This window comes from Drosophila persimilis, unplaced genomic scaffold, assembly GCF_003286085.1.
Source record: "Drosophila persimilis strain 14011-0111.01,24,50 unplaced genomic scaffold, DperRS2 tig00003933-arrow-pilon, whole genome shotgun sequence".
Classification (NCBI taxonomy): domain Eukaryota; kingdom Metazoa; phylum Arthropoda; class Insecta; order Diptera; family Drosophilidae; genus Drosophila; species Drosophila persimilis.
In genome coordinates this window covers 2,452,952-2,469,513 of record NW_020825706.1, presented here as the reverse complement: position 1 = coordinate 2,469,513, position 16,562 = coordinate 2,452,952, and the positions used below count along the sequence as shown (strand labels likewise).

The 16,562-nt window shown below is 41.9% G+C and overlaps 1 protein-coding gene across 11 annotated transcripts in view; it reads right to left on the bottom strand.

The window, feature by feature from the left end:
- Positions 1–16,562, bottom strand: part of LOC6594323 (dystrophin) — a 177,037-nt gene that overhangs the window by 116,259 nt on the left and 44,216 nt on the right. For 6 of the 11 annotated variants that reach the window (XR_003409393.1, XR_003409392.1, XM_026994625.1 and 3 more), the window contains 5 exons: positions 3,935–4,025; positions 3,733–3,853; positions 3,503–3,636; positions 3,237–3,330; positions 3,087–3,167 (listed from right to left, as the gene is read on the bottom strand). Coding sequence is in view for 8 of the 11 variants with exons in the window: in XM_026994625.1 (XP_026850426.1) it covers positions 3,087–3,167; positions 3,237–3,330; positions 3,503–3,636; positions 3,733–3,853; positions 3,935–4,025 (521 nt within the window). In the remaining 3 variants the exon portion in view is untranslated. Of the gene's footprint in view, positions 1–3,086; positions 3,168–3,236; positions 3,331–3,502; positions 3,637–3,732; positions 3,854–3,934; positions 4,026–4,353; positions 4,423–5,191; positions 6,807–16,562 lie in introns of those variants that run through there. The other 5 variants (XR_003409391.1, XM_026994623.1, XM_026994619.1 and 2 more) reach the window with 2 other exon arrangements.

The window sequence follows — 16,562 nt, the reverse complement described above, 5'->3', positions numbered from 1 at the left end:
TATGATTTAATGGACATTAAAAAATTTCATAAGCCGATTAGAAAGTTTCGTATAGCGCAAGAGAATATAATAGAGTTTTGGTTCCATCACATTTTTGTGGTCACAATATTTTCAATTTCATTTTACGCGTACACGGACACAAGACACACACACGCACACATAAAGACACAGAGGGGGGGTAGTAGGTACATGTATTGTAAGGGGGGTGTGGGGTAGTGCAATATGTGGGCATAATTAATGCACATTTCACTTTAAAATGCACGGGCACACTGGCAGAGCACACACACAAAAGCAAACATGGAGGGAATGCACTGTTGACGATGGCTTTTCCATCATTTGCTTTTGGCGACGAGATTTGTGTTTAATTGTTGCATTAATGCGGGGGATTGTATTTGCAGAGTGCATTGTACGCCTCAAGGTAGGCAAGGTTTTCACAGAAAAACTTGAAATACTTTTCAGATTTCTTCTTATATTTTCTATTATTTTATTACGTTTAATTTGGATTCGTTTTTGACGTTTTACTAATTTTGAATGTTCACACTCAAAAACCGGAACCGGTTAAAATGCTGTCGGCTTGTCCGTTAAACACGCGCGACCGGGCGCATCTCAAAAAACGAACTGAAACCCGAACGCCGCACAGACGCCAGCATCCAAGCAGAGGCAGCGACTGAGGCTGAGGCAGCGGACAGCAGCAGCAGCAGCAGCAGCAGCTGGTGTGTTTATCCAAAATAGGAACATGTTCGGGTATCATCGACAGTGTCGTCGGCACAGAGTCGGGTGCTCTATAGAAGGGTATCGGCATGCGACAATCGGGTTTGTGGGTGGCGCTTCGGGTTGGGGTGGGTGGGTGTTTTATGCCGAGATAACAAAAACAGAGAACGAAAACGCGAGTGGAGACTTTTTTGTTGTGACTCTCTCGGGGTCTACACAAAAAAGCTTAGAGATGCGAGATGCGAGAGAAAGACAAGGAGAGCGCGTAAAACAGCCGGTTAACATAACGGCACTACCTGCCGGCAAAATAAACAAAAACAATGGGCAGAAAATATATGGGGAATCGACCAAAGAATGCCCTATAATAAAAAAAAAATATAGTAGCATATGGAAAAATTAAAGAAAAAAAATATATGTTAAACAAATACAAGAAAAACAAAAAATATATAAGGGAAAGAAGACCAACTACGAGAAAGCAATGGCTAGCTTAAAACGGGTCTACGATAATGATTGTCTGATCTTTAAAAATCACATTGATGCTCTATTTAATCTTCCCAAAATGACCCAGCAATCAGCATCGTCCTTAAGGAACCTTATCGATGCCCTGAATAAAAGAAGACCTGAATTCCTTATTTTATATCAAATATTTTTCAATATTTTTTTTGTCTTTTTGTACTTATCTTTTCTTTCTCAACAATATACCCCCATTTTAATATAAAAACCCCTAGAGTATATACGCAAAAGCGCGCCAAAGAAAACCAAAGCGTTTTTAAACATTGGAGACTTTTCTAAAGCTGTACTTAGGCCAGGGCAGCATTGCCAACATCAAATGTGGAGAGAAAAAGCTTTATTTTGAGTGGTAATGCGCCTGCGCAATACAAATTTTATTGGGCAAAGGTTAAGATCAAAGTTTCAAGAGGAAATTTAGCAGGAAATTCCTTTATCCTTTTTAAGAACCATTAAAAGCTTTTAAGGAAACGAAGAATAACGAAAGAATAGAGTATTTGAATATAAAGAAATATAAAATTACAAAAGTTTACTTTTCAAATAAACAGATATCCATTGAATATTATTAGCAATTTACCTAATCCTCATAGAACACCACTCACTCTCTTGGTTGCCCCTCAAGACATTTCAATTTCCCAAAATATAATGAAAATTTGCATTTAGAACAAGACTCAAAAACAAAAAAGCCATAACAATAATTATAATTGAATTGGGGAAAACTCAAAGAGAAACTTGAGGGTGGATCCGACTCGCACTCGAATATAAAAAGCATTTTACAATAATTATCTTAAGTAGGCGAATGTGTAATTAAGGGAAAAGTGGAGGAAGGCCTCCACCCACAAAGAAGTGATGGGGGGGGATTGTTTCGAGGCAATCCAAATAAATAAACGCCACGAGATGCGGCACTTGAGGAACGCGCGCGCCACACCGAGCTCTGGAGAGTGTTCTAGGAGGGAGCGGAGTTCCCCCCCATTAATAAGTGCATCTCCCCCGCTCATTTGTTGCAGCCACAATGCCAATTCCTGATTGCAACTGCAATCGAGACATTAAGTGCTCTCGGTTCCGTTTTTGATACAAATTTGAATACGAACGCATCCATGGAGGCCTTCATTGAGCGAAGTTCAAGTGTTTTGAAGTTCAGCCCTGGAAATTGTTTCTTTGGTGCCAGATTATCGATGGAAGATACAAGTAATTAATGCATATTATGGGGAAAACAAAAATATAAGAAATGGTAGAAAATAAACAAAGAAAATGAGGCAGAAATTTACTCCGATGTCTGGAAAATTATACAAAGAAGAAAGCTATGGAAATGGTGTTAAAAATTGAAGAAAATTCATTAAATATAGACTCTAATAGACGGGTGTGGAAAAGCAAGAAATATTCACCAGGAATTTACTGAAATATATATTACATTTGAAAGAAATTATTCCAGAATTTTTCAGAACAGAGAAATGTATCTGCAGGGAGGATGAATATTGACTATGATTATTGAAACTATTGCTCTTTCAATTTTTAAAAATTATCTTAAAATTCTCTATAAAAAATATGTATATTATCCTCAATCATAGTCATAGGATTTGCTCCAAAAAATATCCAATATTTCCCACTGTTCCACTCGTAATGGCACTGCAAATCACCATTGCACACCCGCTGATCTGATCGCATATGGTCAAGCCCCACAAACAAACGAATCGGCGAGTCAATGAACCCACAGACAGCCGGCCACCCCACAATAAGAAATTCCTTCAGTGCATAAATCTGTCAAGTGGCTTTAAATTGCTATAGAATTGTATATATCATTATGTCAGCAGCAGATTCTACAGTTCAAAGATCATACAAAAGTGAGAAAGAAAAGTATAAAGGCTTACCTTGAACATTAATGGATTGCGATCAATTTCAGATTCAGCATTTTCGCATAGAGTTTCCGTTTCCGAAAGAAAAGCAAGGAACTGCAGAGGGAAAGATAAACATATAAGATATGGTTTTTGGTGGGGTTTATTTTGAAGAATTGTATATACCTGATCCATGGCACGATCAAAGGACTGAAGACTATGGACAGCGGCATGCAATTGTTTGCCACGATTGATGACGCCATTGTTTAAGTTGGAATAACTGTGAAATTATGGATAAAAAATGGATATTGAGAGATCACATAATATTTATAAGGATTCAAAACCAATTCTGTTTAAATTTTGAAAGAGTTAAAGCGATAATTCTTTGACCATCTTCCCACTCTACCATCCGATGGTCGCTGCATGACGCGCGAAGGGTATCCCCTACCTACCGTTGATTAACAACCTCCGTCATCTTCTTGATCCTTGAAGTGTCATCATTCGGATAGACGGCAATCAGTTTCTGTGTCAATTCATTGAAGATATCGAAGTGTTGCTTGTTCTGATGCAATTCCGCATGGAAGGACTATAGTCAAACGGTGGGTTGTGGGTGGGGGAAACGCAAACATAATTAGTGAATAGACTGTCATGGACTGCCATTGAAAGGGCAACTGTCGTCTACCTTTTGCTCCTTTTGTTGGGCCTCCAGAATGTCGGCTGTGGTTGCTATAGTCCCCATACGCTCTGCCCTTTGCTCCATGCGGGCCAGCCACTTCTCCAGCTCCAAGCGTTTCGCCTCGAACCTGCAGGTGGTTTAATTAGAGGAGAGGGTAGGGTCACAGTGGAGGTTAAGTGGGTGTCAAGTGCAAGGTTGCGCCACCTACCGCTGCGAGTCACTCAGCATGGTCTTCAGTTGGGCAGCGCGCTGCAGGACGCACTGTTGGGTCTCATCCCAGTGCTCTCTCAAACGGGTTACTGTTGGGGCGGATCAAAGAGAATTTAATTAACTTTTGTTGGTGCAAAAGCATCTTTCGTATAAGGTTAAACAATAAAGATGTATTAATTATATTAAATATTCAACATTTAAACAACAAAAAATATTAGCCAGAAGTTTTGTCTCTCGTTTCTGTGGGCCCCATGCAATTTATTTTAGTACAAAAAAAACTTTAAATAAAATTAGATGTCATAAACTTTTTCTTCTTTGGTTCGTGTTTTGTGCTGTTATGGGAGGGGGGTTAAGCTTTCAGGCCCTGTGTGGGGTTAAGGTTACAAAACATTAACACTCTAACGCCGGTTCGGTTACCTTTCAAACAGCAACGCATATAATCTAAGTCCGCCGAACAATGCGGTGCTAGACAGAACTGTTTCAACTCTAAGCAGAGTCCAGAGAGAAGTCAAGAGAATAAATATAAATATAGAAATTGTAGAAAAGAAAAGGTATATAGAAAATGATAGAAGAAAAGATAAATGATCAAGAAAGAAAGATAGGTCGTATAATCATGGTAAAAATAGGACGATGGATTGATTGTGATTTTATTCAACATCAAGCGGCCACAAGGCCGAAGCTTGTTCCGCGCGGATTCCATCGACCGAGTGGCGGTGCTGCATTACGCACGACACACGTATTATAACGCAGATCGCGTATAAACAGGAAAGGCTAACACCATTCTCATATCTCCGGTATTTTTTTAACATATTTTCATTGTTCTAAAAATTATTTTAATGCTTCTTACAAAATTATAAAATAAATATCGTAAGATATTAAAACCCTTTAGGAATCATGAAAAATCTTAAAATTAAATTTTGAGACTACTTTAATATTTATTTTCATTTATTCCTTAGCCAAAATGAAATTAATTTATGAAAAACCCTTAAAAATATATCAGAAATCATAAAAATAAAATTAAAAACACAACGAATAAATGTTTCTTTTATCAAATTCATGTATTCCCTTTCTCAGATGTCAAAAACGCAGCCCGTCGACCGTTGGGGCGTTGCTGTATGACGCGCGAAACCAAAAAAATTCGAATTAAACTTAATTTATAAATATTTTTCGCTTGAATTGAAACATATGGATACGATTTTAACAGATATTCATTCATGGTTTTAGCTCTCCCTCTCCCCAGATCCCTGATCCTTACCCTGCATTCCACCAGCGCTGGCATTCTGCGAGAGCTGTGTTTCGTCGTGCGAGGAACGGCGTCGCATTCGCAGCTCCTCCCGTGACAGTCCTCCTCCAGCGGCCACCTGAGCAGCGGCAGCGTTGGCGGCTGCCACCTGAGCAGCGGCAGCAGCAGCAGCGGCGGCGGCGGCAGCCCGCGATTGGGCCTGATGCTGGAGCAGGGCGGCAGCGGCCGCAGAACCCGGCGACGGGCCCATGTTGTGGACCACCTGGGGCGGTATGTTACCCAGTAGCTGCTGTCGGATCTGCTCACGGAATTCGCTGCTCAGTGGCATCGGTGGCTGCTGGGAGGAGGAGGAGGAGGAGGCGGAGACGGAACCACCACCGGAGGGTACTCCTCCATTAGAGGCAGGATTTACTCCGGCAGCGGCGGCAGCTGCTGCGACTCCAACGGCGGAGAGATTGTTCTGGAAGCGATGGCGACTGTACTGCAGTTCCAGTGGAAGATTGCGATCCAGGGATCTCATGTGATGCTCGATGGTGGACCGCATGGACTGTTCCACGTGCGAGGATGACGAAGAGGAGGAGGAGTTGTGCAGCGATTGCTGTTGGGCCTGGGCCCGCAGTTGCTTCAGCTCCTCCAATGATTGTCGCGAGTCTCCGGCACGTCCTTCGTCCAGCGAGAGATTCCTCTCGTAGTTGGCGGTCCTTAGATTCACGGATCCCCCGCCCAAGTGGCGTGTCCCTGCCGCCAGACTCGCCTTGAAGCTCAGATCGAAATTGTTCTGAACCGCCGCCTCCATATTCCTGAGATTCATCTGCTCTTGCATGGCCCGCTCCATGTTCCGCAGGCCGCTCTCTATCCCCCGCAGGGCATCCTCGGAGCCAAACTCCTCGGTGGGCGAGGCGGCAATCATCGACGGCCGCTGATTGATCTTCTTGGCCTCGCTGGCCCTCGTGGGCGCTGGAGATGGCACTGGATTCAGGGCATTCTTGGAGCTCTGTTCGCTCAGGGCTGCCACTGCGGACTGGAGCACCAATGGGGGAGGTGGTGGCGGCATTTCAAAGGGATTCGAACAGCGGCGGGCCGCCATTCCTTCGGCCGAAAGAGTCGAGTGCTTCTCTGGAGGCGGCGGTGGCTTCTCCTTGAATTTCATGGCCACCAAAGGGGAGTTCTGGGCCGAACTCTGAGCAGAATTCTGTGCGGAGGATGCTGGCTTCTTGGGCAGTGGCGGTGGTTGCCTCATCGGCGGCGGCAGTCCCGGCACCACCATCGCCTGGCCATCAGGCAGACTCTTGAGGCTGTGCCGCTTCGGGGGTATCTCCGGGGGTGCCGCCCGATCGCTGGCTCCTCGGGCGGGTATCGCGGGCACAGGACGACTCTGCTGCGGCGGCAGTGGCGGTGGTCCTCCCATTTTGTGCGCTGGCAGTGTGTTGTGATGCCCCTGTGGCTGGTCCTGGGAGCTCTGTTTTCTCAGCAATTGCTGTCCCCTGAGGGCTGCCTGGGCGGCCAGTTCGGAGTTGAGGCGTGGTATCTCGGGGCCTAATTTGGGGCCATGTCCTGTAGGATCATCACCGCCCAATGTGGGCGGTACTGGAGGCGGCGGTTTGGCTGTCATTCTCTGTGGATTCTCTCTCCTCTCTCTCTCTCACGTTTGTGCGTAAATCCTTGATTGCTCCTTGAGGCTAATGGGGGAGGCTTCAATCACGTGGATTTAAGGGGCGGGCAGGGGCGGGGGTGGTGGATTGCACTTCACTTGATTTGTTGCATTATCACGTGCCGCATTATGCGATTTTGATAGGTTCGATTTGCATTGCATTCGCGGCGACGGCGACGGCGGCGTATCCTCTCAATCAAGAGGTACAAAGCAAAATCGTATAAAAAAAGCAACGGCGAGGACTCTGTTGACATTGGGGGTAAAAACGGTAAATAAAAATCACTCTCTCTGGCTCTCTCTCTCTCCTTCCCTCTCTTTCACTTTTCATCCAGGGTCTGGGGTTTGTTTATAAAACGTGCCGGAAACTTAACATTGGGACATGGCCACAATGCAAATACTCGCGTGACGCCAAAGAGAGCGAAAAGCGGACAAGGCACTTAAGAGAGAGCCGCACAGAGGTACTCTTCAATTTACTTTGTCTGTCTCTCTCTTCGCTTCAAAGCTCACTCTCTCCACCACACACAATCTCAATCTCTCTCTGTCTTTCTTTTTTCACCACACTTTGTGCCTGGATGTGCGCCGGCTGGGTGCCGCTCGTTGCATACTTTTTGGCGCTGTTTGCTTTGACACCTCATTCGCACTTGGACAGTGGACACTGGCTATAAGGACTACTTTTAGACTTGTTATAGAAAAACTATACAAAAACTATACAAAAACTAAAAAAAATTTGAAAAATACTAAGAAAAAGACTACAACAAATCAGTTACTAGCAAGAAAACCTTATGTTGCATAAAAGACTGCCTCTTCTTACATCCAAATGGGAATTTCTCCCTATATCCCATATGCATACTCTCATATATTTCCTGTATTCATAATTTATAGCCTATAAATCTTGCTGTAGAACCAGAATCCCTTGGTGCTTCATCAGCCATCACCCACTGTAGTAGCGTCTGCCTGTTTGGTGAACTCTTCTGCATATGAAATCGCAGCGACTGCAACTATCAATGTTTTTTTCACGCACGATGAAGTTTGTTTCATGCTGTTTTTGCTGATTCCGTTTTGGCACCTGCAACAAGGAAAATCAGGCAGAGCAGCAGACAAGACTCCCACACTTTTGCTTGCCCCCAAACTATATGCTGGTGGCAGGTGCATTTAACTTCTGCCACACACACCCACCAACAGAATGTGAGGAACGGGGCAGAGCAGAACGCAGACAGGACGGAGCACACAGCAGACAACAATGTCGTAGACGATGGCCATTTGGCTTTTGGCTGAACATTTCAGTTTCTTTTGTTGGCCCTGTCACATGCCACATGCCGCTTCCACTGTTGCATCTAGACTGCCTCAGAAACTACTCGTTTCACTAGGTAGAAGCACTATAACCCCCCCTGCTGCCCTCTGGCCACCCCCCAGAGAGTCCTTTGCTGCTCGCTGAGTTTCGGTTAATAGCTTTTCTCGCTTGCCATAATTTTTGTATGGCTCCTTCTCAGATCTATTTAATTTATGACAAAAGTTAATTATTTTAAACTTTATTTCGCAGCTGGAACAAGTTTCTGTCACTCCGTTTTCCCACGTTTCTGCCACACAATTGTGTGCCACAATTAGCCGGAGGCTCTCTCTCTCTCTCTCTGCCTCTCAGCCGAAACTTTTTGGGGGGCAAAATCCAGCAAAAGCGGATTAACAGACAGTCAAGTGGGAATGCCGTTTGCTAATGGAATGGGGATTTGTACTGCCGGGAAAAAAAAGTTTAAGGAAGATGGCAGATTGCAGAGCAGATGTTTCTGTGAATAGATTTCGCCTTGCCGAGGAATTAGGGGCCATAATCTATAGTTGTGAATGAATTGGAGCATGAAAGATGTCCTAGAGATTGAATTTGAAAGGATTTTCCTTCACGAAAAACCTAAAACGTGTCATGGAGCAGCTCTTCTCGGTTGAATGGTTGAACAATGTCCTAGATATTGAATTCGACAGGAATTAGGAAATGAATTCATAAGTCAATATTTTTCTATGGAAAATTGTAGGAAAACTCCTAGAACGTCTTTCTGCGTCCTGCAGCAGCTCTCATCGGCTGAATGGTCTTATAATGTCCTATATATTGAAATCGAAAGGAATTAAGGGTGGAAATTCAAATTAAATTTTCTATGGAAAATGGTAAGGAGCGTCTCTGTAGAGCGTCTGTCCGCGTCTTACAGCAGCTCTCATCGGTTGAAGTGTTGAATCAGGGAAAGAATTTAAGCATGAACAATGTTCTAAAGATTGAATACGAAAGGAAGTTGGAAGGAAAACTGCTCTAGCTGTTCTAGCTGCTCTAGAACGTATAACGCATCATGCAGCTACTCTCATCGGTCAGATGACTGAAAGCCGGGCATAAAAAGGCTTCGGCTGAGTCTCGCTTGGTTCAATAATAGTACTAATCTAAAGAACAATGAAGTCTCTCGATACATGGACAGTGAAATATGTATGTATGAAACAGCCCACACAGTCTTCCACTTGCCACAGCCCCGAAAAGCCCATTGATAAATGATATCAATATGGTACCCAATCATCGAGCAATCGAGTCATGCATTGAATATATGTACCTATAATTTCCAACCCCCCCGGAAAATCTGTGGCACTTATCCGAACAACAAGCTGTCCCGAATAACCCACTTGATTACCTCTCTCTCTCTCTCTCTGTCCATAACAAATATGTTTTCTGACCTCCTACAATTGGAGCTGCGATAAATTCCAATACACATTTTCTATCCTGTATATTTGGCTTTTTCCTAGTAGCGCATTTTCGTCCGTATTGTTTTTCCTAATACCACAATAATGACCTCAATAATGGACGTAATTTTTCCATGACACTCAATTGACACATCAATTGCTTTGTTCTATGCCGGCACTCGCTCTCTCTGTATCAATCATTAATCATTTTCCTGGGTTTCCTCTAGCTTTTCCTCTAGTTTTGATGAAGGATTTTTCCTATTGCTTTCTGGTGTTTCCACAAATTTCTCATTTTAAGTTTTCTTTTCGGTTCTGGGCCTATAAAATGGCCCTCTAACATGCCATCATCTAAAGCAACTCCACAAATCTATCCGTCTGTCTATCTGTCTGTCTTTGATGGGGCTATGTGGGGGGGCTTGTGCTTGTGGTTTTTTTTTTGGTGGATAGATAGTTTATCTTTTTATACAAAACACGTTCCTTGTTGAGAGATGCGGGTGGTTACGTGGATACGTGTGGCGGTGTCAGGGAGGGGTGGGCGGCCTACAAGTAAATGAAATGTTTTTGCCTGCCTCCGCCTAAAAGTATGCAATCAAGTCAAATAACTTGAGTCGCTGTTCATGTTCTTCATGGTGTATAGTCCGCCGTTCGTTGTTGGTGTACTTGTTGTTGTTTTTGTTGCTGTTGTTGCGGTTGTTGTTGGTGAACGCAAAGTTTTCCTGGTTGTTGCTGCTTTAGTGGTTCTGCTTTTTTGATACCCCTGCGAGCAGCGAAGTTGTATGAGCAGGTTCTAACTTAGAATGATGGAAACATTTCTAAAATACGTTCCAGATTGTTGTTTTTGTTATTTTCCCCCAGAAGACCTCCATATCTATCGATAATAAAGCCATTAAAAGTATTGATTGCTTTCCCCTTGTCTCTACCGTAAAATCAAATAAAGAGTGAGCGAGAAAAAAATCCGAAATTTTCGGATCCAACACAGTAAACAAGGCTTTCGTTTAGTCCGTTTTAGGCGACAATTTTTATGGAATCAGAAAGCTGAGATGCAGTTTAAAGCTCACTGAATATAGCACATACCGAATCGCACCAAATCGATCCGGTGGCCTGTTCCCTTTAGGGTATTTGTAGAAATAGGAAATTATGGACTGTAAAACGTTTCTCAGGTGGGAAATTATTTATTTCACAAAATTATTAATTATACCTTACAGTTCCTTGTTAAAATATTCTACTAAATTCTTCTAAATTTCTTTGAAATCATAAAAAAGTATGACAGTTCTGAAACAGAAATTATAAACCAAGGAGCAAGTCTTTGTGAGTATACTTTACTATTTCTATAAGGAATTCAAGGTATCTACTCCACTCCTATCTCTATACCATTTAGATCAGAAGGCTGCGTCATAATAGAGGGTATCGTCCATAGTGAGGGTATTTTCCGGTGCGACCCCTTTGAAACCTCATTTTAAGCTTGTTGTTTTCCTTTGCCATTTCTTTACGCCAACGTTTGCTGTTTTTGTGCTTCGCTGGAGTGGACTCCAATGAATTGCTAGACGCACACACAGACACAAGCACAAACACACACACACACTGCTACACCGAAGAGCTCCTCAAGTTATGCTACACAATTTTTTCCCAACAGAGTTTCGTCTCGTCTGCGAGTGGTCTTTGAGGAGGTCGCGTTTCCCAGTCCACAGCTTCGTCCCGTGTAATTTATTGAAACACATTCATTTCCCGCTATGATATGAGCAGCAGCAGCAGCAGCAACAGCAACAGCACACAAAAATTGGTAACACGCCCACTTTGTTTAGCCTCCACATCCTGCTCCTGCTGCTGCTCCTTCTCGTGTGCTTTTGTGGTCCTTTTTTTGTGTGGGGCTGCTGCTGCTGCTACTGCTTTATTGAATATTTATATGCAAATTGTGCCTCGAAATTTAGTAAAATGCCGCCTGGGCTGTTTCCCCCTCGTTGATTTTGCTTATTCGTTTGTAATGGAATTTAATATTTTTTGCGCTATAATTATTTTATGTGTGAATATTCATTATAGTTGTATGCAGATTTTATGCCATGGCAATAAATTAAATGTGTAATTGACGGCTGGTTTTTGGGGGATTGGTCACACATTCGATTCGATTGTCTGCTTATGGGTTTCATTTGAATGGAATTTAAACGTGATGTGCTTCGCGGTGATTACAGGAATAATCTTTCAAAATTAGACGGGTATTTAATCACCTCTTGTTTACGAATTACACGGATTTCATTTTTAATTAGTTTACGCATAGTTTGAGCAAAATTTATGTGCATTTTATACTATTTAGCATTTTTATGCGTTTAATATAGTTTTAAATATTTAATAATGCCTTATTTAATCTTGGTATTCGTTTTTTTTTTGTTATTTTTTAATTAAATTGCATGCCTTTAATGCTTTAAATATTTATTTAAACGTATTTCCTTGAATATTTTTAATTGCTTTTCTTTAAATGGATTAATAAACTTAATATTTTTGTCATTTTGTCATATTTCCACAAGTATTTATAGCACCTTACGATTTCATCATAGTTTACGGTGGAATTCCCCGAATATTTAACATCGAATTGCTTTCATTTTATGCTTAAACCATTGTTTAAAAAAGATTTATTCAAATATCTTCTTCTTTTCTTTCTTTCTGGTCATTTTATTCCATTTTTAATTATTATTTATCATCATTTTAATAGTATTTCCATAAAAGTACCAAATTTTGTTCACATTTTTTAAGTATTTCCTTATAAAATTATATTTGTTTGCAATTCTTAAATTTTTTAATGCATTTTAACCCAAGAAAATACCACATTTTAAACAAAGGAATTCCTCCACATTCTTTTTTTGTAAGTTTCTCGGTCTAAAATTGGTTGCGTTTTATTTATTTTTATTATTTTATTCCATTTCCATTCCATTAATTTAATCTTCTTTAAAACTTTGCCAAGCTTCCCAAGAATTTTCATATTTTTCCAAAAATTTCCTTCACTTTTCCATCTTTTTTTTGTATTTTTTTGGATTTAGAAACTTTTGATTTTTGGTTTGTATTATTTATTGTTGAACAACATTTTGCGGCTTTTTTTTGCCACCCTCTTATTTATTGATTTACAAAACTACGGCATGAGTGAGTGAGCGAGAGAGAGCACCGCCAGCACAGAGTGTGAAAGAGCGACAGAGAGAGAGGGTGATAATGTGAGGGAGTGACACAGGGGAAGAGAGAGAAAGAGTACGGGAACGGAGAGAGGAAAGCGGAGAGCGGAGGGCTGGGCAATAAGCCGCCGCAGACACAAAAAACTTTAAATGCCTCCGTTTTTGTGGTTTGACTTTTTTAACCGGCTTTCCACGCACACCAACACCAACACACACACACACACACACACACACGCACGCACATATACACAGATGCAAAAGTTTTTGGCGAAAATCGGATAAATAAATATCTCATTAAAAATTACAATAATTTTGTGTGTTTGGGCTTTGGGGGTTCGGGGAGTTTTTTTCACGCGTCGTAATATGGGGAGACTTTCGCGTGTAGCGTGAAAAAGGGATCTAGTTTTTTGTGTGGTGGAGTGTCACAACCGTTTGAACGCAATGAAAGCCAACGAATGTCCTCCATGGTAGCTTTAAGTGCGCCAGAGACCCCCAAAAGAGAAAGAGAACGAGAGAGAATTTCAACACGGAAGAAGGCAAGGTCCAGGCGGTGGAGCAGCAACCCCCAAATGAGTAAACAAAAGGTGAGTAAACAGTAAAGAGAGTGAGATCCGCATTTAAAGAGAACCAGAAACACCACCCCCAAAAAGGCACCCAAAGCACACTCCACCACCCCCCCACGAAATGTTTCTAGGAAAAGCTTCTCCCCCTTTCAGCATTCACCGGCATTCCGCTGCTCTCTCCGGCATTTGTTTTGCTTGCGCTCTCTTTCTGTGAGGGGGTTGGGGGAGGCACATGCGCACTTGCCCCATAGCCGGAAGACATTCAACCTTCCTGCCACATGTTGTTGTGCGTATGATTCTGCCGCATGCCGCATGCCGCATGCCACATGCCGCCTGATGCCTGAACCTTGACAACTGATAAGCGGGGAATATTATATATTTTTTGCACCCACCAACAGAGAGGGAAAGAGTGAAAGAGAGCGCGAGAGAGACAGCAAATTGAGAGCTTGGCTCGTGTGGGTTCCTCTCCTCTCCATTGATGGAATTTGATGATGTTTTATGGTCCATGGTTCTAGCTTTAGATGTAGATCTATCTAACGCTCCCCCCCTCCCCCTTCCACCCCTTTTGAAAGCGGGACGCCAACAAATTGCTTCGTGTGCATTGGCCTTAATGAGACTGAAAGAAGGGGGAGGTGAAGGGATGAGATGGGTAGGATGCTAAAGAGGAAGATGTGGATGGCAGGGTGCTGATAAGAAGGCCATTTAGAAGGGGATTGCCAAGGGGGGAACTGATGGTTAGAGAGGAAATAGTTCAGGGGAAAATGGGATAAAGTTTGGTTGGGAGATGGCCTGGAAAATACCTAGATGAGAAATACATTTGCCAGTATGCACCAAAAAAGACTTTTCTTTCATATCACAGAATCCATAAATTATAGGTATTATTATAGACAAGTTTTAGGGGAAACTTTAGTTTATACTAAAGATCTTATGAGTTAATAAAGAACTAACTAGAGGAATTCCCTTAAAGGAAAATTTTGGGCGAAGATTGGAGTCCAAGAATGAATGGGCTCTGAGAAGGAGAGTGTAACTATGCTTTATCCATGATTAATCTAGTATTTATCCACCTTTAATCCATGCCTTAACCATACCCTATCCCTCGAATCTTCCAGCTCCCTGATCAGGAGACACTACTCCTAAAATCGTATCAAATATTCAGTATCCCTTTTTACGAGCAAACTCTATTGCCCTGCATTCAAATTATATTATCCGTTTAAAAACCCCTTAAGTTTTTATCTCTCCAATCAAATAAATCATTCATTACACTACTAAAAATCTCTAGCTTTATTTTCTCAGAATTTTGTGGCGAGCTTCTATAAGAATTCGCTTCTTAAAACTTTTTCCCATTTAATATGCAATTCCATTTACGGCGATTCCTAGAAAAAACAACAGGAAGAAAAGAAAAACACATCAAATCATGTCCTTCTCTGTCTTAGCCTTCAAATTATTCATGAATCATGAATATGAATAAATAAAATGCATACAGATATTCATAAGCACAAAACGAGTCAGAAAGCGAGACAGAGAGAGACAGCGAGAGAGAGAGACAAACAACAAGTGCAACCTTTTTAATGAATTTAATTAAAATTCATTAAAAAAAAAAGAAAATTGCTAAGGACATTTTGGTCATGTGAGATGGCCAGACAGACAGACAGCACAGGACAGGACAGGACTGAAGAGGAGACCCAAAGCGGAGGACACAGGACGCCCAGGACGCACACCGGACACGCAGGACACGTAGCAGTGTGAAAGCCAAGACAATTTGCGTAATGAGTGGAGTGCAGCAGCAACAGCAACAGCAGCAATGGAGCACAGCACTGGAGATCCAGAGAGATATACTACCATCCCCCATCCCCATCCCCATCCACATCCCCTTTAGTGTTGTACTCTTTTTTCTCACAGAGAAAAGAATTTTATTTTTTTCTTCCTCCTGTTGAAAGCGGGATACAGCCAGCCCCTCCCCCACCCAAGGGGGCACACACAAACACACAAAGAACACCCCTTAAACCTGCGAAAAATTTAGAAAAAATATTCCACATATTTTTCCCAGAACCAAGAAAATAAGAGAAAAGAAAAAGAAAAATTTTAACGTACATAAAACTATTTAGACGAAAATAACTTTCGGGGGCCTAGCCGCCTGCAAAAAAGGCTCAAAGGATCTCGACAACTGCGCCAAAAGTCCAACAACCATGACAATAATTTCACTTAATTCTAAGCTAAATTTTATGAAGGGGAAGCAGAACACAAGAACGGATTGTAGAGCGGCAAAGACACTGCGGGGTGAGAGGTTATATCCCAAGGGTTAGCGGGGGGGCTGTAGAGCGTTTAGGGGTGAACTCTGGCTTTATGTCATAAAAGGTCTGAGGTTAAGCAGCCATAGGAGAGACAGGCCTCTACTTCACTTCTCCACTTCTCAGCTTCTGGTTTTTTTTGTGTGTAATTAAAAAAAAAAGAATAAGACGATGACAGGAACAGGAACAGAAAAGAGAAGTCGGCTTGTGGATGCTCTAAGAAGAATATAAATATAAGAGCTATAGGAAATAGATAAAACTCGCCTTGTTGATGATCTTATATAGCAAAAAATCAATATAGAAAATATATTGCTATGCAAAAATCATGGAAAATAGTAGAGCAGAAAGAACAGAGGAACAAATCCCACAAAATGACGAATATGTGCGTGTGAGCATGTCGCAATGGCGTTAATTTCAATCATAAAAGACTGGAATGGAATGAGAACTATAGAATATTCATAAGAACAAATATTAAGACTTTTAAATCGATTCTAGTTCTTATAAAGAACAAATCTATGGACTCTTGAGTAGCGGGGTTTTAAAATTTAAGATTTAAAAATTGTACAGAGAGAAATTAAATAAAAGAGGATAATTTCATCAATCTCTAGAGATCCAGACTATATGTACATGACTGTTTCATCGGTTTCATTATGTATCTTGTAAACATCCTAAACTCTTCGGTAAGCCCTACCCAAACGAATCCTCCAGCTGAAATACTCCTTCATTTTAAAAAGCAGAGTACCAAAAAGCAACGAACTTCTTGAAAGCGCAGACACAAGCCAGGAAGCTCAGCCCCAAAGCCATTCGCAAAGAAAAAGCGCCAGACAGAGAAAGAGACTGAGAGAAGGAAGGCAGCACAGTAAGAGAAAGAGAAAGAAAGAGACAGCGAGTAGCATAAAGAAAGAGAAAGACAGAGAGGGGGTGTTAAAGAAGGGTGCTCTGGGTAGCGCAGGGGAGGCCTATTAAAGCGTGTAATGGCGTGAAGCCGAGCACCCAAACGGAGAAGTTGAAGGCGTTGCA